Source organism: Melozone crissalis, unplaced genomic scaffold (genome assembly GCF_028551555.1).
Source record: "Melozone crissalis strain CALT ecotype California unplaced genomic scaffold, PUWL_Pcris_2 ptg000027l_1, whole genome shotgun sequence".
Taxonomy (NCBI): domain Eukaryota; kingdom Metazoa; phylum Chordata; class Aves; order Passeriformes; family Passerellidae; genus Melozone; species Melozone crissalis.
The window spans coordinates 69,853,432-69,876,838 of NW_026535805.1; the positions used below are offsets into that span (position 1 = coordinate 69,853,432).

At 40.5% G+C, this 23,407-nt stretch overlaps 1 protein-coding gene across 3 annotated transcripts; it reads right to left on the reverse strand.

Moving 5' to 3' along the window:
* Nucleotides 1–1,975: 1,975 nt before the first annotated feature.
* Nucleotides 1,976–22,958, reverse strand: CILK1 (ciliogenesis associated kinase 1). Of its 3 annotated transcripts, none has more exons than XM_054279620.1 (14): nt 22,895–22,958; nt 18,951–19,212; nt 17,041–17,095; nt 15,452–15,573; nt 14,127–14,206; nt 11,665–11,797; nt 11,060–11,231; nt 10,350–10,517; nt 7,786–8,082; nt 6,516–6,706; nt 5,844–5,998; nt 4,464–4,595; nt 2,590–2,703; nt 1,976–2,130 (listed from the first exon to the last, which is right to left on the reverse strand). In XM_054279620.1, the coding sequence occupies exons 2-14, from the start codon at nt 19,049–19,051 to the stop codon at nt 1,976–1,978; spliced, it is 1,875 nt and encodes a 624-aa protein (XP_054135595.1). In that variant the 5' UTR covers nt 19,052–19,212; nt 22,895–22,958. The 3 variants fall into 3 exon arrangements, with proteins under 3 accessions (XP_054135595.1, XP_054135597.1, XP_054135596.1); XM_054279622.1 differs by having other exon boundaries at nt 18,951–19,133; nt 22,895–22,946; XM_054279621.1 differs by lacking the exon at nt 22,895–22,958 and adding an exon at nt 22,634–22,702 and having other exon boundaries at nt 18,951–19,133.
* Nucleotides 22,959–23,407: the final 449 nt, after the last annotated feature.

The window sequence follows — 23,407 nt, forward strand, 5'->3', positions numbered from 1 at the left end:
ATGTGTCTTTCATGAACACTTTTGTTCTTTCTTTGTCTTGTACTGTCTCACTGTGGGCTGAGCCTATAAAAGCAAACAGTGAGCAGTGCTCCCTGTGGTTCCCCCTGTAGCACTGAGCCAGCAGCCTACCCTAGGGTACAGTTTCCTCAAAATCCCACACATTCACCATGGGAAGCACTGAAAAGGCCAGAATATGTTCTCAATCTCGACCACAGCAGCTGCCCCTTGTGTGTGCTGGCAGATCCCATGGAGAGATCTCATTAACACAAAAACTATTCAATTCCTGTGAAATGGCTGGAAGCTGAGAAATGCACCTGCTCTGATTCCTTTAGGCTGGATTTAAGTCTCATAAATAAACTGTCTTCCTGAGCTGATCACACAATGAGCTCAGTAAGATCAGTATTTCTGCACACTTCTGCAGGGAGATGCATTTTCTCAGCACACTTCAGCTTTGGCAGCACTGCTCCAGAATGCAGCTGTGGAAAGTTCTCTCCCACAGCACTGAACAGTTTTATCTTTCTTCTGCAGAAGGAGGTGCAAAACAGACAAATGCTGACAGTGCTCTAAAAGAGTCTTCTGCTGATGGCTGGACTCTGGCACTCCTTTCCAGAGTAGAACTAAACCTGATTATGGGGCTACTTCCTTTTCTCTATACCTTGATATAAATCATACTCTCATAAACTGAGTTAAACTGCTCTTCAAAGAACAGTTTTACCAATTTAAAATTTATCAATTTCAGTGAAATCAACCACAGTTTTACATTTTTTAACAGGACCACATAAGATCCCATTTTTTCCTGTAGAGCCTCTGGGGCTAATTTATGGAAGCTGACATATTCTTCACATCGTAAAAGATGTACTGAGTGAAGAAGAACTGAGTATAAACATAAGTAAGGTTAGACCGACTCATTTCCTCTGGGTTGTTTTGGTTTTTGAAGTTTTTTTTCCCTTAAGTGATTTAGAACAGTTGTGAAAATTAAGTCAGCTGCATAGATCTTGTTTCCTTAAACTATGTTGCTGGCATATCATTAATATTTTGTTACTCTGAAACCAGTTTTATTAGTGCTATTAATTTATTGTTAATATGTTCTTAATATATCTTCAGCTTTTACATTTGCAACAAAAGAAAAAGATGAAACAGAATCTCTTTTTTCTCCTTAGAAATCATTAGACCATTTACATGAATTTAACAGAGGTAGGTCCACATTCTATTTCATTGTGAACAATGCCAAAGAACAACTTTCAAGCAGCAAAAAGGAAAGCTGTGTCAGAAAACGGATCTACAGAAGAGTATTTACCCTTCACCAAATAAGAGTAGGATATGGTAAATCTGAATAGCAGTCCAACAAAAAACCTTTCAAAGGCAAAAATAAATTAAAAAAAAGATGCCTCCCACTATCTTTTCGCAGCCTCTTAGTGACTGTGAAGGAGAGTTTACACTGTTATGTCACTCACTCACTCACTCTGATGTCAGTACACAGCAATGAGCATAGGACAACAGAAGTGTGGCACTGAGACATGGCATCACTTGAAATTACACAGCCTCAATTAGCGCATAAAACTTCAGAAAATGTCCAATGAATGCCCTTTCCTCAGTACTTCTTCACTGCAATATTGCACCATGTTTTTTTTTAATCCACTTCTATAAAAAAAGTTGAGTCTAATAAAAAATTTAAATTTTTTAAAAGTTCATTATAAAAATTTACTGTATAAAAATGCCAAATACCCTAAGCCTTATATACAAAATGCATCACTTTTATGAAAATAACTGGACCCATGTATACAACAAAAACATTTTTATACAAAAAGGTACAAGACTGCATTCAGATTAATGCAAAGTAGTAAAAACCCTCCAAAATGTCTCATTCATGTAAGATGTGCTCCTTTTCAATGCACAGGTATATAAAGCAGTATGGAATGTCCCACGTCGGACGCCATTTCGGGGATGCACGCAGTGCTCGGAGGGCACTCCCCAGTCACCGGGGAGCGCCGTACTTGGCAGACCAGTCAACGCGGCCGTGGATGGGCTCCGCTGCCGGCGGCAGGGGCATCAACCGCGGAGAGCTCTTGGTGGGTGAGCTGAACGACGGCCACCCGAGAAGGGGCCTGACCGATGTCAGAGCTGCAAAATCTAAAGGACAAAACATTCTGTGATATAAAGGTTCAGCGAGAGCTGTCCATACTGAACAACAACTGGGTGCAGGTTCAGATCCTTACTTCTTCAGGAGGTAAGTCTCCTTTTTTAACAAAGTTTGCTGATGTGAAACAATAGCGGATCCAATCCCTAAAACCTTAGCAGACAAATAGTATTGACATCACTGATTTGGCAAGTGTGAAATCTACACCAGCTCTCACAGCAATCTATAGGTCCCATTGAAATAAGTTGTAGATAAACCCACATATTTAATAAACAAAAGTAAACACAAACCAAATCCTTCTCTATATGAAGTTCTGCAAGGTTACAAACAATACTTCTAGCCAGTCATACACTGACAAATAATATAAAGCAAAGATAGGTAGTTCAGTGCTGCATACATACAGCATTACTGTACTGACCAAGGGATCAAGAGAACTTCAGTACTGGACTTACCAGGAGATGGGTCCACAACTGGTGCTAACTGAACCCTCTGCCCAGCAGAACCTACTTCCTTCTTCAGGAATGAAGGGACATAAGCATTTGTTAGACCACTTGATCCTATGGGCCCTGAAAGAAATGGCAAGGAACACCTGAACACAATGGATCTCCCATACTGTTGACAGCAGACAAAGGTGTATCCTGAAGGATCATTTTCAAGACCAAGCCTGATCATGGAATGATCAAAAAAAGAACTTAACTGAAGGCATTTGAAGTCCTATAGCTCCTATATAAACACCTGCATTCAGGAGAGCATCAGCATCAGACTGCATTAGAGATGAACGGAAAACATGTACAAATTGTACCTGTCACAGAGAATGGCAATTCTCTCTGACATCTCAGCTTTTTCAAGGTTTCTCAAAGCTTTCAAAACTTAGCATTTCAATTGGAATTATCTTGCTTGACTTTCAGCAACTATGTGATAAGAATATATTGACTCATGGTTTCTATGTAGTGAGTCTGGGGCTTTGGTGCTACACAAAGCTCTTAGCGAAGCCTGTGAGAGCACAGCTTAAAAATGTGGTGATTCACGTTTCACATTTGGTGAATCTGAAAGATTCACATTTCAGATTTTGAAAGCCAGCTACAAAACTTGTCTCTAAGATGAGCAGGAACATATCTGACTGATCTGTAGGATAAGCCATGGAAATGGAACAAAACAGTCTAGAGTTGTTATAGCACAGAAGGGCACTAAACAAGATATCATGCACAGAGCAGGGCCATCACACATGTGCCTGCGCTGTACTAGAGCAGTGGCAAAGCCTATTGTGGGAAATTATGGTAATAAATAAAAAAGAAAAATCTAATGACTTCCTATGCTGCTACAAAAGAAGCAAAAACTTGTAAAAGAGTCAGGAAGGAGACGTGCTATGTATATAAAGGTTCTCATGCAGTTTAGCTATTTACAGTGTCCTCCCATCCTGAATCTTTAGAGAGTGATTTTCTCATTAAATTACATCCAAAACTTTAAGTTGTTGTTTTGCGCTTTTTTTAACCTGGTTTTCTAGAGGCCCAAAATGCTTCTTTGGGCAAAGATTCAACACAAACTTTGGCAATAAAACACTTTCAAAACAACATATGTAAAAGAATTACGGCACTGCAGAACTGTATCACATGAAAATGTGAAGCCATGGTTTAGAGAGGAAATACATAGATACAATCTAAAAACATCAACGTGTTATTAACATGTTATATCTGATAAAAACTAATGTAAAAATCTGCAAATTAATTAGTTCAACTCAAACAGTGATTAAATACCTGAAACACCAAATTCCAAAAAGAAACCTGAAGAAGAAAGATTGAAGAGTTTTGCTTTTTGTTGGAATTTTTAAATTGTAATTACTACATTATTTTAAACATCATCAACTGAAAAACACAGTAATAGATTTTCTTTGCTTAATTCATGTAACAAGAGTGGTGTGTATGGCTGGTTCAATTTATACCAGCTTCCTCATGTAATTACAGTGATTTATGTACCAGGTGGACTAAAATTGATTGGAAACGAGAAAACATGACTTAAAGAAACTGAAGAGAGAAACTGAAAGCAGGAGGAAGAATTTCAGATTGAAGAGTCCTAAGCTGTACCCCATGCAGAGAAGGCTGAACTTCAGACTTGTGACGTTTCATTAGAAGAAATGACTATGTTTCAGTTTAAGGCACTCTCCCACAGAAGAGCACTCATAATTGATTTTAACACAAAGAACAGACAGGGTAAACAGGTGTCTTCAGAACTGACGTTTTGGAAATGGATGACTCCAAAATACACCTGTGGGGAATTTCACAGACATCACTTACTATCATTCCTCAGAGTCTTAAGCACACCTTCTTACCTGAATTCATCCTGCTGGTAGCACTTCCTCCCAAACCAGAGGTTTTCCCAGACAAATCAGAACTGGGCCAGTGATTAGATGGAACAGACTCTTTGTTTGAAGTGGAGACTATGCTATTCCTGGTGCTTATTCCTATATTGCAAAAATGCAAAGATTACTTCACTAAAATCCCTGTTGCAACACAGGCCTGCATTCATTCCACCTAATGCACAATCTTAGAGCAGATGTCTGGTTCAACTTGGCCAAAACCTCTCCCCTCTCAGTAACTCTGAATCACTCTCCATCCTCTCATTATACAGGAATGCTGGAACTAGCCACAGGCCCTAATCCTGCAGACATCATAATGTAAGCAGCTCCACTAGCATCAATGGCCGCTTATATCACAGGCCACAAATACTCTCATGTCACAGAAAGTGAACCTTGCTATGTACGTGAAATCTGTGCTTCCAATAAAAGCCTAACAGCAACAAGATAACTTGAGAGGCAATAATGGCAATTCCATTTCTCACAGTACTGTACTCTTTGTCTCTACTGAAACCTCAGATTATGCAAACAGTTTGCACTACAGTTCAGATGACACCTATTATTTGTTTTTAATATAGATCCCACATTTAAGCAGGGTACCTAACATTCAAGAATACACTCAAAATTCAGGATATGGCTAAAAGCAGTATTGGGATCAATGTGCTTTACAATTTCCTCTAGTAAAACAAGTTTTAGCTACCAAAACTCTAAGTGAGACAATTTGAAGTCAATTATTATTTCAGGAAAAAAGACTGAGTTTGCTGTCACAATACCTTCAAATTTACTTAATTAATTTTGAAGAAGTAGTACTACAAATGAATAAAAATTATGAATAGAAATTATGAGAAATAATATACTTATATTCATCTCATTTTAAACGCTGTCTGCCTCCTGTACTTCATCCTGCCTCAGCACTGGTGTCAGTACAGCAGAGGTTATCATGAAGACAGGCATGTAATTCTATTCCCACTACTAGTTTGCCTGTTGTTCATGGTACTACACGCTCATGAGGTAAACACACGGCACTTTCTTTTCCAGTCCAGAAGACCAGTCTTATAATTTTCAGGGAGACAGGGAGTAGTCTGGCACATATACAGACATTTTCTAATGCACTTCCAAGTACAAAAGTATCCATCAGGAGGAAGAAGTACCAACAGTCCTGTCCCCTTGTTTGTACTGCTAGACTACTAGAATGCAGTTTGTGTCGTGGCCATTCACACTACAAGCTCTTTCTGTCCTTGTGCTCTTTGAGCAGTAGCCCACCTCCACAAGTTCAAAGGGTAAGAGCTAATGTACCAATGACTATTCCATACTCCTGTAGGAACTGCAGGAAGAAAAGGAAAGTATTTTACTAACCAGGTCGATACCTAGAATGGTTTAAGTAGTGCTGCTTTGCTGCAGAAACTCGCAATGTAGGAGTGTCCTGCCGCAAAAAGGTCGCATGGGAAGTTCGTGCGCTGCTGCCAGAGCCTGCAGCATCCAAAGGCTTCAGGTCCAAAATGCTTTCAAATCTGTAATTGAAAAATTGGTATGTATAGTCCAATTCTTATAGCACATGCTTATTCACAGCTTTTTCAACTATACCCCATCTCCAGGAATAATCTCCTTGTAATGTGTTTGCTACACCATAAACACACAGGCAACAGGGAATATTATCAACCTGAAGTCATGCAAGTGCCCCTGAAAATCAGATCTGTGCTTCTAGTTCCCTTATATACTGCTTTTAAAGTTAGCAAGTTTCTCTCTTGTGTATACCATCCATGGAAACTGCAGCTTAGACTTATCCGAAACAGTTTATATGCGAGGAATATGTCAAAATTGTTCACATATAAAATTGAAAGTATATATTCAACAATTAACTTTGGGAGACTTACACCAGTTATAATTTTCAGTGGGAAAAAAAGAACATGAAATTGTTGAGATATACATTTCTAGATACAAAGAAAGCATGAAGAGTAAAATTACTAAGAAAGAGGAAAAGAGCAAAGAAATAGACCAAATAGCACATACACATAAAAAACCCCTTACCTACAAAGAGTTTCATCATTCTGCCTCTTCTTGTTTTTCAAGTCCATTCTCATGATGGAAGAGCTGAAATCAAGGTCTTCCAAATCATCCCAGTCTTCAGAACTCTTAACTGTCCTGGGAAGATGCCCCCATCTTCGCCTAGGTTTTGGTTTAAGTTCACCATTTATATTCTCAGATCCAGCAGGTGTTTTCTGTTACAAAGATTGAAAAGAAACAAACCTACATGCTTAGACCACAATCTAGGTGACAGGAACAAAAAGGACTTTTTTTTCCTCTATCTCAAAGAGCAACAGTGACAGTAGAGCTGTAACAACACAATCTTCAACTCTCATTAAACACGCTAAGAACACAATCTGTAGCCTGCTGACATTATTACATATCTTCTGCATTTTGTCCTGCAATAAAGCATCTTGAATTTATACAAGAAGAAATTTATTTGGTCTCAATTGCAATTCTATTGATGTTCCAGTATGCACCTCCCAAAACATTACCTTATGCTCAATTTTTACTTCTAGACCCATGCTGGGAATATAAAACTACATGAATGCTTATGTTTCCACAAGCCTGTGTCTAGACATCTATTTTTTGTTTCTCTTACAGGACAGCATAGGCACAAATTTGTGCCTCTTCCGTCATTCAGACTCAGCAGTACATTTTGACTTTGTGTGACACTGGTCAGAACAGACTGCTTATGACTGACCCTGTAGCAGTAGCATTCACACTGTCTGCTCTCATCACCTACTTTATGAATCCAGTCTCCTCATTAGCAGACAGAAAGGGTACATTCTCGTGCTTCGAGAAGAATCTGTTGGTTTCCATGTCCAGTTTGGAAGACCAAACTATTTTATTCCCAGTCAATAAACTGGATGCCTTAAACGGGTGAAGGCAATAGTCTCCTTCATTTCAATACTATTTAGCTTCATACTTTTCTCTCTGGCATCAATCCCATTAAATATTTTGAACACTGTACATCCATTTTATTCATATGAAATCAGTGTAATCCTGTAAGTGGTGCAGGTGTAAAGGGTACCAAAAAATGGCTCTAAAATGAGAAATTGACTTGCTTGTTTTACAGCAACTGGATTAAGACTTCAAGAGAGGAACTTCCAGTTTCTAGCAGACAGTTGGAACATTAGAACCATTTTTTAGTTCCATTCACTGTCCTTTTAGTGAAGTACAAGCACCTTGAAAGAGAACAAGAAAAAGAAACACAAGGAGAGAAGCCAGGCACTGTATCAGAAAGCTTATGTTATGCTAGATGGGTATTTACCTGCTGAGGAGCCTTACTGTGTATTGCAGGCAGAAGAACCTGGTTAGACTTGTCCTCCTGTGCACAGTTACTGTGCTCAGCCCCAGAGTTGTCTGTCTTACACGCGTACACCACGTGCTGAGAAGACTGGCTTTGCTGAAAAGGCCTTGATGAAATTCGGGCATGAGGTTTCAGAGGGGGCTGTGCTGGAGGGACAGGCTTAATATGCAGAGACAATTTATTATGCAGGTCCTTTTGTTTTCCCAGTTCCTGAATGCCCAAGGCATGCCCAACCTGGAAGTATGAGTATCGAAGTGCCTAAAAAAAAAATAAAGATGTTAGGCTTAGAAAACCAACGTTTTTTATTTACCCCAGTCCTATGTGTCAGCATAAATTTAATTTCCTTTTTTCATGGGATAGGAAACAGTAGAAGACCCATCTCTCAACACTAGATTCCAGTGAGCACAATCCACTTCAAAAAAATGTTGCAATAGTAGAGAAATTTCAAGAGATACTGAGTTATCAAATCCTCTGTGGACTACTACAGAAGGAAAGGTTCTGCAGAATTAAGATAGTTAACCAGGTATATGGCAGCTAAAGGCATGTTTCATTACATGCTGTCTCTTCATATGTGTGTGTGTGAAACACATCCCCCTCATCATTACATATTCAGCCAGCAAAACTCAATGACCCCAGATATATCGGCTTCATTCTCCATTTCGGAGACTGAATTAAGTGAAAGAAACACAACCCTTATGGAAATTAGCCTCTACCTTTTCTGACAAGTTAGTAAAGATAGTTACTAAAAGTACTTTTATCTGCCTTACAAGTAATTTGGAAGTTGTCAGTAAAGGCAATTAATATATCTTGCTGTTTCAGGCACACTCATCTTCCCTTCCCAAAGACTTCTTACTTCAAAAAGCTTCTAAAAGCTCAGATTCCTCACTCTATTTGTACTTTACTGTAAAACATTTGTTAATGCTTTTAATACTGTTACAGTCAGTGGTTTTTTGTTCTTCATTACCTTTGAGAGTTCATAATCTATTTCACTTTTTAACTGTTTTCATTAAATGTCAAGATTTTAATTGCACTTTATACTGAAGGTCTAATTAAATCACAAAGGTTCAGCTATGGCCCTTGAAGTCAAGTGTCAAGAATCCCATCTGTTTTCCATAAAGCTGCCCTGCTCATTGTATTAGTTGAGTACTACCCAAAACCAGCAGCTACCACCACCTGTATGTGCAATACTGATGACCTGGGCAAGGCTTATGAACAGGATGTTGGAACATATCTGCAATGCACTTGGGCTGAGGCTGCCCAGCAAAAGCAAGCCTTATCCAGGCAACACTGGGCTGGAGGATCAGAGAGCAAGGTGGACTAACAGATGGCTGAAAGGTCAGTCCCAAAGGGTGGCAGTCAGTGCAACAAAGTCTTGGCTGGAGGCCAGGAAGTATCTGTGTCCCCAAGAGGTCATTACTGGGCAAATACCATTCCAACACCTCCATTAATGTTGCTGCTGGTGCTGCAGAGTGCACCTCAGCAAGTCTGCTGATGACACAAGTAGAAGGAGGGGCTGACACACTGGCTGGCTGTGCTGCCACCCTACAGGACTGTGGCAGGCTGACAAAATGGGCTGACAGGAACCTCACCAATTTAACAAGGATAAATACCAAGTCCTGGGAAGGAATAATCACATGCACCAGTCCATGCTGAGGTCAACCACCTGGAAAGCAGCTTTGCAGGGAAGGACCTGGTAGACACCAAGTTGAACATGGAACAGCTACCAAATATGCCCTTGCTGCAAATAAGACTAAGTCCTGGGCTGCCTGAGCAGGAGTGTTGCCAGCAGGTCAAGAGCAGTGATCCTTCCCCTCTGTTCAGCACAGGTGAGGCTATGCCTGGACTGCTGTGTCCATTTTTGGCCTCCCCAGAAAAAGAGAGAGATGGACATAGCAGAAAGAGTCCAGCAAAGGGCCACAAAGGTGATTAAGGGACCGGAGCATCTTGCATATGAGCAAAGACAGAGAACTGGGACTGTTCAGCCTGGAGAAGGTTCTTGAGGATCTTATCAAAGTATGCAAAAAGCAGAAGGGAAAGTGCAAAGGAGATTGACTGAGTCTCTTTTCAGGTGTGCCCAGTGACAACGGACACAAACTGAAACAGGGAGCTCCTTCTGAACATCAAGAAACATTTTTTTACTCTGAGAGTAACTGAGTACTGGCACAGGCTGCCTAGGGCAAGGTGACTGAACCAGATTCCAGTCATTCTGTGGCACACCACAATGAAAGAACAGCAGCTCAGCCTTCACCCATACATCCTACCTTCACTCTGCTGCTATTCATAGTGACTGGATTACACTTAATTCAAGTGTATTTATACATTTGATTATTAAGCACATACCCCAAGCAGTTGATGTTTCATGCAAAAGATTAATTATTCTCCCTTAATTACCCTCCTTTGTCTTTCAAATTGTTCTTGGATTCTCTTCCCTTCTAAGAACTGCACCCCTGAACAACTGCTAAATGACTGTTCCCTGCAGTAAAAGAAAAAAATCACAAGCAGACAAAAAGAAAATAAAATCAAACCTGACTAGCTGTTGGCCTCTTTTTGGGGTCCCACTGCAGCATGTCTCTCATGAGCTGCACTGCTTCACTGCTAGCATTAGGGATGAGAGTTTTTAGGTTGTTAGGTACACACTGAGGCCAGCGAAAATTCATGGAAGCTGAAAGTTGGTAGCCTTCAGGCCAGTCATTCTGCAAGAATGAGATTTTCAAACACAAAAAAAGTTCAGCTGTAAAGTATCAGTCCCTAAGCACACTAGCACATATTCTACCTGAAACAGACCATGCCCAGCTTACTCTGCTCTTACATTGAAAATTTCACTATGAATCTTCACCCCAAACCTCTGGTGAGAGGTGAGTCTTGCTGTACATCTGACAGAGTCAAGGGCACAAATGGAATGAGGAAGTAGGAATCTTGCCATGATTCCAGTTTTTAACCTCTTAAACCATAGGTTTTTATGCAATGTACAAGAAAAAATTCAATTCCCACCTAATGAAATCACAGTCTAAGGACTTTGTTTGCTATGCAGGAGCCTATTTTTCCTCCTCTGTCAGGTATAGCATAATTACTGCACAGAAAGTAAGTTTTAATTTTGTTTACTGCATCTGAAATCAACAGCATAAATTAACAGTAAGGAGGAAAATGTATTACTTTTATGCTTACTGCTACTGTGCCATTGTGTACTGTAGAACAGCTGCAGGATTATTGCAGTCTGGAATATCACTTTAGTTACCTTTTTTGGCGTCCCTAAGACTTGGCAAATTTTGAATATAGTATCAATTTCACTGGCGCCTGGGAAGAGAGGCCTCAGCGTGTAAACTTCTGCCATTATGCACCCAACAGCCCAAATATCTATTGGAGAGCTATAGCAGGTGGATCTCAGAAGTACTTCAGGAGCCCTGTACCTGTAGAGGAAAGAAAGAAAAGGAAATCCCAACAATCAACACAATTCAAACATACATGAAATTGCTCACCTCTTCATTCTTTGCTATTAAGAGAAAACAATCTTTAAAAAGCTCCTCTCCTCTCCTGTACACACTTTTTTCTTTTCTTGATTAAAACTACATAATCTTCTGTAAACTCTCTCACACCTTCCTGACACAGCAATCCTAGCACATTCCAACCTGCCTTACTACACTCCCACTCTGCTCCTGTGCTGTTGCTATCTGTAAACTATCTTGCACTAACTGAAGCTTTTCAAATTATACCAAGTCTAAATAAAAGTTTCCTAATGAGGAGGCATCAAAAGTAGTACAACAGTCAGCACGAATTCAGTACTGTACTACTTTCAAGTGTTGATTGCAAGCTCCTACAATGTAAGTGAGCTCTAGCACTTACCATCTTGTGGATACATAATCAGTGTAAGGAGGTCGAGATCGGATTTCTCGGGCTAAGCCAAAATCTGCAATTTTCACAAGTTCTGGTCCCATGCAAAGCAGGTTTTCAGGTTTCAAGTCCCTGTGAAAGAACCCTGAAATTCAAATGAAATATTGATGTGGATTGCAATGTCCCTCTCAGCTGCATCCTTTATTTTCCAACTGGATACTTTCACTTGAGTTCTTATCATTGAAGCTGGAATAGCACCATACAGGTATCAAAGTCCTATGTGATCAGCAGAGCTGATCAGCACAGTATTGTTCAGTTAGAACAGTGAAGAAAGTATACACAAGTTGGCTATCTTGTAACAATTCAGAGCATTTATTCAGACAGCTCTCTTTCATGTGACACTTCTCTAACATAAAAAAATTTCCACCATTTTAATGCTAGTTTCATTCTAACTGGAAACTGACCAGTGAAGTTATTTTAAACAGAATATAAATTCAAATGAGGAGGTTTTTTGCACTTCAAACTTTTTTTTTAATCTGAGAACATAATCGGCAAGCACTGAGCTACTCAACACGACGTAAGGAGATCTCAGTGCATTTTTTTAGTGTTCTCTGCATTCAGCAAAAACTGATCATGAATGAATGCTTGGCAAGAGCTCTTTTAATACAGATGAGAGAAGAGGGCTGGTGTATCAGTGACTACTGTCTCTGAAATTTGCTTCCACCATCAGCCTGGAAATCTTGTCCTGCTTCTTTCTTGCAAGTACCTGAACCACTGTTCCGAGACACAGCTCCCTCTGCAGTACCTAACTGAAGCTCTCAGCTCCTTTCCAAAGACTCCAACATACTTACTTTTTCCATGGCTTTGAATATGTTCCCACAGAAAATGGACTAAACATTGACATAGGATATTTCCACATTGTCCAGTATAACTAGATTAGCTTCTGTTCATTAGATTAATGTATAACAGCACTGAAGACATAGTGCTGTAGGTATCTACTAACCAGGAGACTGCATCCTTCCTAGGGATGTTCAGTTTATATTCTGGTGCCAGACTGAAATACTGCTTCTTTGTGAAAGGTACCAGGCAAATCAATCAAGGCTGTTCTTAGCATTTAGTACAATCACTTCTGTACAATCACAATCTGTTGTGTACTCAAATATAAAAAGATGCTTAAGAGTTTGGATGGACAAAGAATGTAAGAAGTTCACTTGACAAGCATTTCTATGCTACACAGGAGCAGAATGGAGAAATAGAGAGAGGGAAAAAAACACTCATGTGATTTTTTTTCCAAAACTGTTGTGGAGATAATCTTGGGATACTCATTCTTACTCTGTGAGCCACAATATCATCACAACCATCCTGTTGAGCTTGCCAAATATTTCCAGGTGTTCTTAACTACAGATCTGCAACACCTTGGCAGAAATACAAGTCTAGTGTGGTAGCAGGTCAGTGAGGAAGGCAGTTTTGACACAGAACTGTTCAGTCTCAACAGCTATAGCAAGCTAAATAGCAATATAAGCTGTTCTGAAATGCTGTGATCCATTTGACAATTCACTGAAAAAAGCTGGCTTAGATTTTTGCAAATCAAGCATAACATTTTTCTATACATATATTTGTTTACATATGTATGTTTACATATTATGTGCGTCAAAAACAGACTGGAATTTATAGTTAGGTTTCAGATGAGTATCCAAGCCCCATCAGAAGAGTGAATAAAGTCATTAGCTGGAAAGTATTTTGCAAAACACAGTTAAATGTGTTCTTCAAGAGAACTGTAATGCTGGTCCTTATAAGCATTTCACTTCCAGGACTCCGGCCTCCGATGTCAGTTCTCTCTGATAACCCACAGAGCTGCCCAGCACCAGACCCCTCACTTTATCTAGTGGACAGAACTGCAGGGGTCAGCAAAAAACAGTGAGGAAGCTTTTGTTAAAATAAGATGTTTGTTTTGAGATTTTTTTATTAGTTAAGTGGGTCTTGTTACTACTGGCTGGTACATCAGCTTTAGCTTTTACCATTGTTATAAATATTAGTCAGAAGCCCATGCAACAAAAGCTGCTTGTCACTCGACTTTATTACTTTAAATATATCTTATAGAAAATCTGTGTTTTATTCAGGTGTCTGTTAGTACCTGGAAAAAAGAGTAATTTCTTCTTTATTCTCAGTCTCAGGGGACCTTTAAATCTATCAAGAAATGTGTTCATTAACATCCAATGAGTTTGAGTGGCCAGCTGCCAGACTGAGAAAGTGGAAATCTACAGAAAAGGAGCTGAGAAAACCTCCAGAATGAAGTATTAGGCAACTATAAAATACAGGTGTTTTCAATCATCTGAATCTCTCATACAGACCCATTCTTTTGATCATTTCTTCTACTGAAGTTAGTAATGCAATTGCTTGTGTACTAATCAAAAAACTTACACAAGCACTATCTGTCTCTAATTCAGAAGGTTCATAGCAAAAACATAACCTACCATGCTTATGAATAAATGCAAGCCCTTGCAGGATCTGATACATAATATTCCTAACTGTAGACTCAGGGAACAGTTTGTTTCTGTGGAATAAAAGGGAAGAAATAAATATTAATGACTAAACTCACATATTAGCTTATGCTATCTAAAGAATCAAAGATTAAAGGTAGCAATGACAAATAAAACTGCTAGTCAGCTTTCCATATTTGCCTACCTTCTTTTCTTGTTTCAGAAGAAATTCTTATTTCTTATTCTACAGTCCTTTTGCACAAAACTGGCAATTAACTAAGAATTAAGGAAATAATTCACATTCTTAAAGGTCTGACTTACACAATGTCTAACAAGTCCATAGCCTAGCTAAACTGTAGAGTATGATGCAAAACATACTCTTAGAAACATCTTGGTTTTTTGTTTTTGTAAGAAGGTAGGATATCAAGCATTTCTGTGACTTCCCAAAGATAACTGGGTTCTGTTATAGACTTGAACAATTTCTCCAAAGTTCATTATTTCATATAATATATATCCATATATGTGCCAAATTTAATTACAGTTTTCTATCCCTGTGCACGCATTGTGTTTTTATGCTTAAAAAGGTATTTCATGTGGCATTCACATAGATATATTATAATTATAACCTTACTTTCTTAAATCAAGGAAGATTCTTGTCATCTGCCAGGCTCATACTATGGTCTATAGAGAGAAACAATTCAAAGCAGGAAATTTTGCCCTCACTTATCCTCTGGTGGATGTTATCATGGCCCAAAGGCTAAAATTAAGACTTTCTTAATGGTCCAGCAAATACCAAGCTACATTTTATTCAGAATGCTGACAAATGAAATAAGCAGTCTTTGGTCATGTCAGTTCAAACAGCAAGGAAAAATAATTTCTGGAAGCAATCCAAAATTTGATACCTCTTGATTACTGTTCCAACTACTTTTTATTTATTCATTTATTTTAGGAATCCATAAAGGAAGAGATGGTGATACCAATTTCTTATTAAAAAGCACCACTGGAGTACTTACATAGAAATCAGAAGCTCTAGGTCCAAGGCCTCTTCAGTGTGAGGACTATTAAAACCCACAGTTCCTACCTCTCAAAAGAACACCCTACCACACTAATGTGGGGTAAGACACTGGAAACTCCAACTAGACTGGCTGGGATATGCTCAAAGGGGACAGTCACAGCTCCGGCTGCAGCCTGCAGCTTTAAGCTATAGTGATCCAAGCCTAAACAAATAATCCAAAGTCCTTTGAACAGTATCAGGAGTGTTAAAAGCACATTACACAAGTAATTAATTTATATCAGGAACAGGTGATGCTGTAACATACCTTTCTTTCATTAACTGATAAAGATTTTCCTTCATGTATTCAAACACAAAATACAGATGATCATTTTCCCTGATAACTTCTTTCAGCTTTACCACATTGGCATGGTTTAATTTCTTCAAAGACTAGAAACAGAAAATACAAACAGGATTTTACAAGGGTCTTAATATAGTGAAGGAGAAAAAAAAAAACCAACTTATTTCATTGTTGCAGAAGGATTAACATCAAAAACTTTCTGGTGTCTTAAATAATCAGATAGCTCTGAGAACAAAGACCAGATCTCCAAGTATTACAACATGTATATACAGTCTGTACAGCAATTTAATGTGCTGGTCATTCAAAAGCCAGATAACTGCTGTCACTGTCAGCACCAAAACAACTGCATTTTCTCTGTAAGAGACTTTCTAATGCCAGAATTTACACTCTTCTTGCACCTGCACTGGCAACAGCCAAGTTAGAGTCAAGACTAAAAACAACCCTGGAAAGTCTTCCTTGGTATTGTGGATTAACTTTTGCAGGCAGCTGAGCTTGTTCAGCCCCCCAAGTGGGATGGGGAAAATAATCAGAAGGGCAGAAAGTGAGACAACTCACAGGCTGAGATACAGAGTTCAATGGGTAAAGCAAAAGTCAAGCATGCAAGCAAAGCAAACTAAGGAATTCCTCCACTGCTTCCCAGGGACAGGCAGGTGTTCAGCCACCTCCATTACAGCAGGGCTCTATCACATGTAATGGTTACTGGGGAATCAAATGCCATCACTCTGAAGGTCTCCTGCTTCCTCCTCCTTTCCCCAGCTTTTGATGCTCAGCACAATGTCACATGGTATGTCCCTTTGGTCAGCTGTCTTGGCTGTGTCCCCTCCCAGCCTTTAGCCCGCCTTCAGCCTACTCACTGACAGGGAAGCATGAACAACAGAGAGGGCCTGAGGTTGCCAAAGCACTGCTCAACAATAACTAAAATGTACCTGTGTTGTCAAGACTGTTTTGGTCAGAAATGCAAAAAACAGACCTACAGAAGCTGCTACAAAGAAAACTAACTCAACCCTAGCTAAAACTAGCAAACCTGGGTCTTCTTTCTTTTCTTAGATTTTCAGTGTATTCGATGTCCATTTTTACAGGGTACTGTAAGAAAAATGACCTAGGCATGTTTCTGCATGTTTTCAGTACTGACCATAAATTAAGGAGGCCCCTAGAGCCTACCCTCCAAGTTTTGCTGGCATCAGAATTTCATGCTGTAAGTCTGTCCCCAAGCCAACTATAGAGAAACAATTGCACGTACAAAAGTTAATGCTGCACAAAGGGATGTGCTCTCAAGCTCTGACAAACAAGCACCAATCAACTCCAGGTGTTGTGACAGGAAAGCTCTCACTCACACACTCCTCACTGCAGCTCTCACTCACACACTCCTCACTGCAGCTCTCTACAACTAAATAATTTTATAAGACACTCCCTTCTAATGCAGAGTCAGGAAACAGAACAGTAATGTCATATGCTACAGCTCACTTTGGGAGTAGTGTTTTGACACAAGAGTTGTAAAGAAATTGATGTGACAGTGATCACCTAATTTGAAGTCAACCACTGAAGAAAAAAAGTACCTTAACCTCTCGAAGGTTCATGCACTCCTCCCAGGAATAAAACTTCCTCTTCATTCTACAAAAGTAGAGAGAAAAAGAATGACTAATGCATTGAAAACATCAGCTGTTCTTAGAACCAAAAGCCTCACTGCATATTAACAATTCAGTTCTTCCATCAGAATTTAAGACACTAGCTCCTTTGTCAAAAAACTTTACATCTCTAGACAAGGTATAGTCAAGTTGATTTACTAGAATACACACTCATATATAATTACAGTCAAATTATCAGTTACTATTACACAGGACTGCATTTTTCTGTATATAAACCTTGCTGAAAATAATTCAGAGCCTTCAACAAGCCCAGGCATCCTATTTTTCTTTCTGATATAACAATGTGGTAGAATAGAGTCTAACTGTGAAAAGAACAAGGGTAGTTTCGACAGTTTTGACACAAATCAAATGAAGATCCAATCACTTCACTGGATCTCCAACTTTATTATATTCTCCTTGCTCCTCTTCTCTATTTTTGATTTCTCTGTAATTTTAGTATTTGGCTGTATTTCCACATTTTCCTTTGTCCACTATTCCCCATGTTTCTACTTCCCTTGCAAGGTGCATCTATCATGCCAACTGCTTTTCAAATTCTGCTTTCCCCTTCAAGTTTATAAGCAACTCTGCTTCAACAGAAACAAAGTGTGTGGAAGTTTTCTCCCAAGCCAGACTGTAACTCTGAACACCATATTTGTGTGTAATGTATGGTCCTGTATGTTCATACACATTTTGATTACCACTCAGTTCTTTAAGATGTAACTCTATGCTTTAGGACCAAAAGGATGAAGGCTCACACATACATGCACACAGAAGACCACAGATTAAAACTCACAAAAATACTCAACTGTGTAGAGTCTGGATTTCAGAGGGAGTTGAGCACTCTCTGAGGATCTGAGCCTTTGCCTTTAATGATAATTCAGTATTACTTATTACTGTAGCAAGTTTCTTGTTTGAGATTGGCTCTCACAATCAGAGTAGTTTAAGAACTACAAGCCCTTCATGCCATTAAGGGGTCTGGATTTTTTTTCAGCAGTGTTTTTGCAGTTACAGTCTCGTGTACTCAGTTACTGGGCCACTTGTGTTTTTAACAAAGGATCGGCATTAACACCTAAGTGAGAGAATACCTCTGGTTTGTTCTGATTTTTCTGAGTTTTTCCCATACTGCAAACTGAAAATTAAAGCAAGACCTTCTAAGCAAGGTCTGATACAGGCAAAATACCCTCAGCAGAGGGGATTTAGAAAGTTGATAAAGCCAGCTATTGACTGCTCATACAAAACAGCATTGTACTAAAAGCTCTTTTGACAAGTCTGTCCCTTGTCATGGTCAGTATTTCAGGAAGGTGCCTGCAATGCTTTACAGCTGTCTCTTACCACAGCTAGGACAAATAAGCCATTTACAAACTAAAGTCACTACTGAAGCAGAACAGAAAAATCAAGTGAATTTCTCAATGGATTTCAAGAAAATCTTAAGTTGAAAAGACCAGTATGTCATAGCATAGAAGATACAGATAATGGACAATGAGATCAGTTGTGTTAATTATCACTGCAGTACTAATATTGCATTGAAAATTAGACTACAAAATATATGTTCCATGTATATAGCAGCAAAAGGGCTGCAGAATACTCTAAGTAATATGTAAAACTCGTTTGCACATAGCAGCAGTGTGCTGTTACACAGTAAGCCTATATATCTCACCCTCTTTATCTCCTGCTGAGGCTTTGGAGGATACAAGGCACTTTTTCATGCTGCCCAAATACAACTCCACACTAAAAAGCTGCACGGAATGTGAAGTACTCAAACCAGCATGACCAAGTTGATGCAGACCTAGAAAGGAAAAACCTGGACTATGCATTATTAAGTAATGTATGAGAACACTTACTTTTTAATGGCTATTAGCTCTCCAGATTCAATGCTTCTCCCTAGGAGAACAGAGCCGTAGGTCCCATCACCAAGCTGTCTGATAGTTTTGTACCTATTCATGATGAGGGTACTTCAGCTGCAAGCACATTTCAGTCCTCGGCGTTTCCTGTGGTTTTTCTCCTCCAAGTGTAACCAGTTCTTTCTGTGGCAGCATAAATACAGAGCACTCAGGACAGTGTGAACAGTTGCAGGAATCATGTTTTCAAGATTTAGCCTTTGGTCTGAAAGCACAGAACATAATCCATTTGATTTCTGAGATTGCTTGTTTGCAGACTCCACTCTCCTCCAAGGGAACAGCCCCTGGCAGCCATACACAAACACTTGTCCTGGAGCCTCACCAGAAAGGGCCAGCCTGTATCTGGATGTAACTGGGTGTAATCCCCAAAGCCAGTCCCAAGCTAAAGCTAAAGGTACCTTACAGAAAGCTTGCAGGCAGCCCTAAAGGGAGACACTATAGCTAAAGTCACAGGATAAAGTCTCACAGCCTGGAGAAAATCATCTGCTAGCAGAAAAGATGAAGCTCTACAATACAATAGGAGGGGATCTGTCCTAGCCAGATTTTTAGGCATGTAAGTCATCACCTTACAAGTCACACTGCCATCAGCTACACCAATATTCTGAATTTCCATATGGTCCTATGTGAGAGAGCATAGCCATATGCATTCCTTTAAACAAAGTGTGCAGAGGAAGAATATTACATTCATGTCAGGTAAGACCAAATGTATTTTACTACAGTAACTCTAAGCATGAATCAGTCTCTAGAAGTAGCGGCGTCATCAGATTATCTACCTAATCTTTTGTTGTGACACTGCATAAACAAAAAAAAAAACCATAGGACAGTTTGGATTGGAAGGCACCTTAAAAATCATCTAGTTCCAACCCCTGTGCCATGGGCTGAGACTCCTTCCCATACCCAGGTGCTCAAAGCCTGACCCAGTCTGGCCTTGAGTCCTTCCAGGGATGGGGCATCCACAGAATCTCTGCTGGATAATAAAGCAAACATCTTCCTGTTACTAGTTTAATGTAATTGTTGCTGGTATTTCCTCCACTATAGTTTAGAAAAAATAGAATCTATTCTATGTAAACTAATCATACATTTAAAATAAAATTCCCCTGCAATGAAGGTTTGGTCACTTGCATTATCTTATTCTTCACCCCTTAAAAAGACAATACTCATGACTTGTGACTTTTGCCTTCTGTAATGTGTATTTTAACAACATTTCCTTTTTTTTTTCTGTAGTAGCCTTGTATCTTCCTTATTTCACAAAGTTGTGTTATGATTTTAGAGGTAATGGGATTATGTTACTGGAACTCTGAAGTGACATCAATGCAGAGCCACAATCCTGTAGATGCAAGATGTTGTGAACATCCTTTATTTTCCATCTTCTAATCCTACTAGCCCCACTAATACTGATACAGGAATGAAGACCAGGAAATCTGAAATTAGAAGACCTTTTGACAATCTACCCATTGTGCAGCATGTCTCTAAATCTATCTCAGACACCGGTCAGTGTCTCAGACAGGCAGGAGGAACTGCCCTGCAGCAGCATCTGTTTCTTTCCACACACTCACTACTACAGAGACCCAGGACTGAGCACCTTACATTAGAGACCTAACCCCACATTTTGTACTACTTGCCAAGGAACACAGAGCCTGTCCCTAACAACAGCAGTTTCAAGTACCAGTTCCTTTTTGGCTGCTTTTCAGATTGTGCACCTGCATAGCACAAAGCTTTGTTCAGTGGTCTACGTCCAGGTTAAAAAGCTTTAACCTGCTTACTCCAACTGGTCAGTGACTGGATGGCAGCTCAAAAGCCTTCATTCAGATCCCTGGCAACAAGATTTCAAACAATGACACCGTCTTGCATGTTCTCCTAGTCTGAAAACCTAAAATGTACTAATATCCAAACAATTTTATGCAGTAATTTCAAATCATCACAGCTGGGACTTGTGGACTCTTCTGCACCCACTGCCCTGATGATACAGTCTGAAACTGTGATCCTAACAGTCTTCAAATTCAGACTCCTATGCTGTCCCTGATTTACCATTCACATATCCCTTTCAGGAAACTGTGACTGAAGAGTGGAGGAGCACCCTTGCCTCATATTTGAGAACCACAGCAAAACTAAAGATGTTTAACACTACTAGCAATAATCACCAATGGCTGGATAGATTGTTTGATGTCTCTTGAACAGATGCAAGTGATGAACCTAACTATTTATTCATTACTGAGGATAGTAATTAAGTGCCTCTCCTTCCCACAGCCACCAATTTTCAAAAAAAGTTGTATGAAATTATCTTTGAAATTGTCAAATGTGACCAAAACAGACTAATTGAAATATTTTTGAAGAACAAAAGTGAGGAAAAAAACCCAAAACAAAAATCAAACAAATCAACAAAAAACCCCAAACATACAAAAACAAACTCCCCAAAACAACAAAACCCCCTAAATCCAAAACCAAACAAAAAACCAAAACACAAGAAAACCAACCCCCGCCCAAATGAAACAATACCCCAAAAAACAAACAAAAAAACCCCAAACCCCAACCAACCAAAAAAAAACCCCCCAAAATAAACAAACAAACAAAAAACTCCAAGGAAACAAAAAACAACAACAAAAAACCAAATCAGTCAGAAAACACTTATTTCAATGAGGAATTAATGCTAAAAAACATGCCAGGATGCACAGAAATTAACCCGGCTCCCCTGGAAGCACAAATCCACTTGTGTGAAAACCCACTGACAAAGCCTGAATGAAGTCTTCTCTGGTTAATTCAATCAGCACCACTTCTTGTTGTTAATAGTGAGGTTGTTTTAAAATCTACGTTACTTGGCCTTCAGACCGTTTCACCCGAGCCCCACTGAAATTACTGAAAAGAGCATGAGTCTCCAACAAGCAGTCTGCAGAGCTACAACGTGTATCATCTAATCTAAAAATACAATCTACACAAATTCGCACCACCAGAGAATGTAAATATAAACTGCAAAAATAATTTAAAGCAAAAAGTGTTGATACTACAGAGTAAAATGTAAACCCCTTATTTCCACCGTGTTGTAACTCCGAGTTACCTCACCTATACTTTTATTCCCTCAGAAATCGAACAGCAAAACGCCTTTAACAGCAAGACTAATTCAATATATCGAGAATGCTTTTAACTAAGTACAACTCAAACCTATTGTTGTCGCTTATGAACCCTTTAAATACGTATCCACTCCAGTCTGAAGTGCTGAAGCACCGAGAACTGAAAGCGAAACTGGCTCACTGTGCCACAGCCGAGAAACGCAGACAGTAAACAAACAGCATGTGCCTTTTTAAACTCGTCCTGCGCCGTAGCAATTACTCGAAGGTATTACAAGCAGGCAGCAGTGAGAAAGGCGCGGTTCAAAGCCTCTGGTGCGGTCCCCGCGGTGCCGCGTTTGTCACGGAGAGCTCCGGGGGGGCCCCATGAGCCGCACACGCAGGCAGGGACAGATGAGCGATGGCGGGTCCGCCGCTCAGGCCAGCTCCCGGCTCCTGCCCGGCCTCCGCTGCGGCGGCGCCCGACCCCCAGCCCCGGTACACTCGAGTGCCCCCGCCCCCGTTCCTCGCCGTACGGGACGGCGGGTCCCCCGGCCCGCCGTGCCCGTGCCCGGCAGGACTCACCGCGGACGCGTGTCCCCGCTGGGGCCCGGCCTGCGGACAGGCCCGGAATGGCGGCGCTGCCGCCCCGCGGAGCAGCTGCGGCCCAGAGCGGCCCCGGCCGGCCTCGCTCGGCCCATGGCGCGGCCCCCGCCCCGGCCCCGGCCCCGGCCCGCCGGGGCTCCCCGCGGGGGGACAGCGCCCCACGACTGCGGCCGGGCAGCCGCCGGGCCCCTCGCAGAGGGGGCGCTGAGCTGGGCGTTAACGAGAAAGAAACAAACAAACCATCTCTGGAGCATCCCTCTTACGAGAGACTGCGGGAGCCGAGCCTGCTCAGCCTGGAGAGGACTGGGAGGGGATTTCGTTAATGCGTCGATATATCTCAGAGGTGGTGCCAAGAAAGATGGTGCCAGACTCTTTTCAGTGGTGCTCAGTGACAAGACGAGGAGCAATACCCATAAACTGAAACACATGAGGTTCCATTAACCGTGAGGAAGAACTTCTTTCCATTGAGGGTGGCAGAGCACTGGGATAGGCTGCACAGGGAAGTCACAGAGTCCTTCGCTGGAGACATTGAAAAGCCACCCTGGATGTGTTCCTGTGTAACCAGCTCTAGGTGACCGTGTCTTGGCAGAGGGGTTGGTCTAGATGACTTGCACAGGACCTTACCAACCCTAACAGTTCTGTGATCCTCGTGAAAACAAATCCCAGCCGAGCAAACACGAACCCCACACTGGTGGGCGTCTCACATCTCAGAGAGGAGTTTAAACAACAAAACTCGAATGCAGAAATACCAAA

What these genes read in the sequence shown, in the direction of transcription:
- CILK1 (XM_054279620.1), bottom strand. Translation starts at nt 19,051, where the DNA reads ATGAATAGGTACAAAACTATCAGACAGCTTGGTGATGGGACCTACGGC. An exon ending in TATCAGTTAATGAAAGAAAG is followed by an intron (nt 14,207 to 15,451) that starts GTATGTTACAGC and finishes TTTATTCCACAG; the next exon opens with AAACAAACTGTTCCCTGAGT. An exon ending in GATTATGTATCCACAAGATG is followed by an intron (nt 11,232 to 11,664) that starts GTAAGTGCTAGA and finishes TTTCCTCTACAG; the next exon opens with GTACAGGGCTCCTGAAGTAC.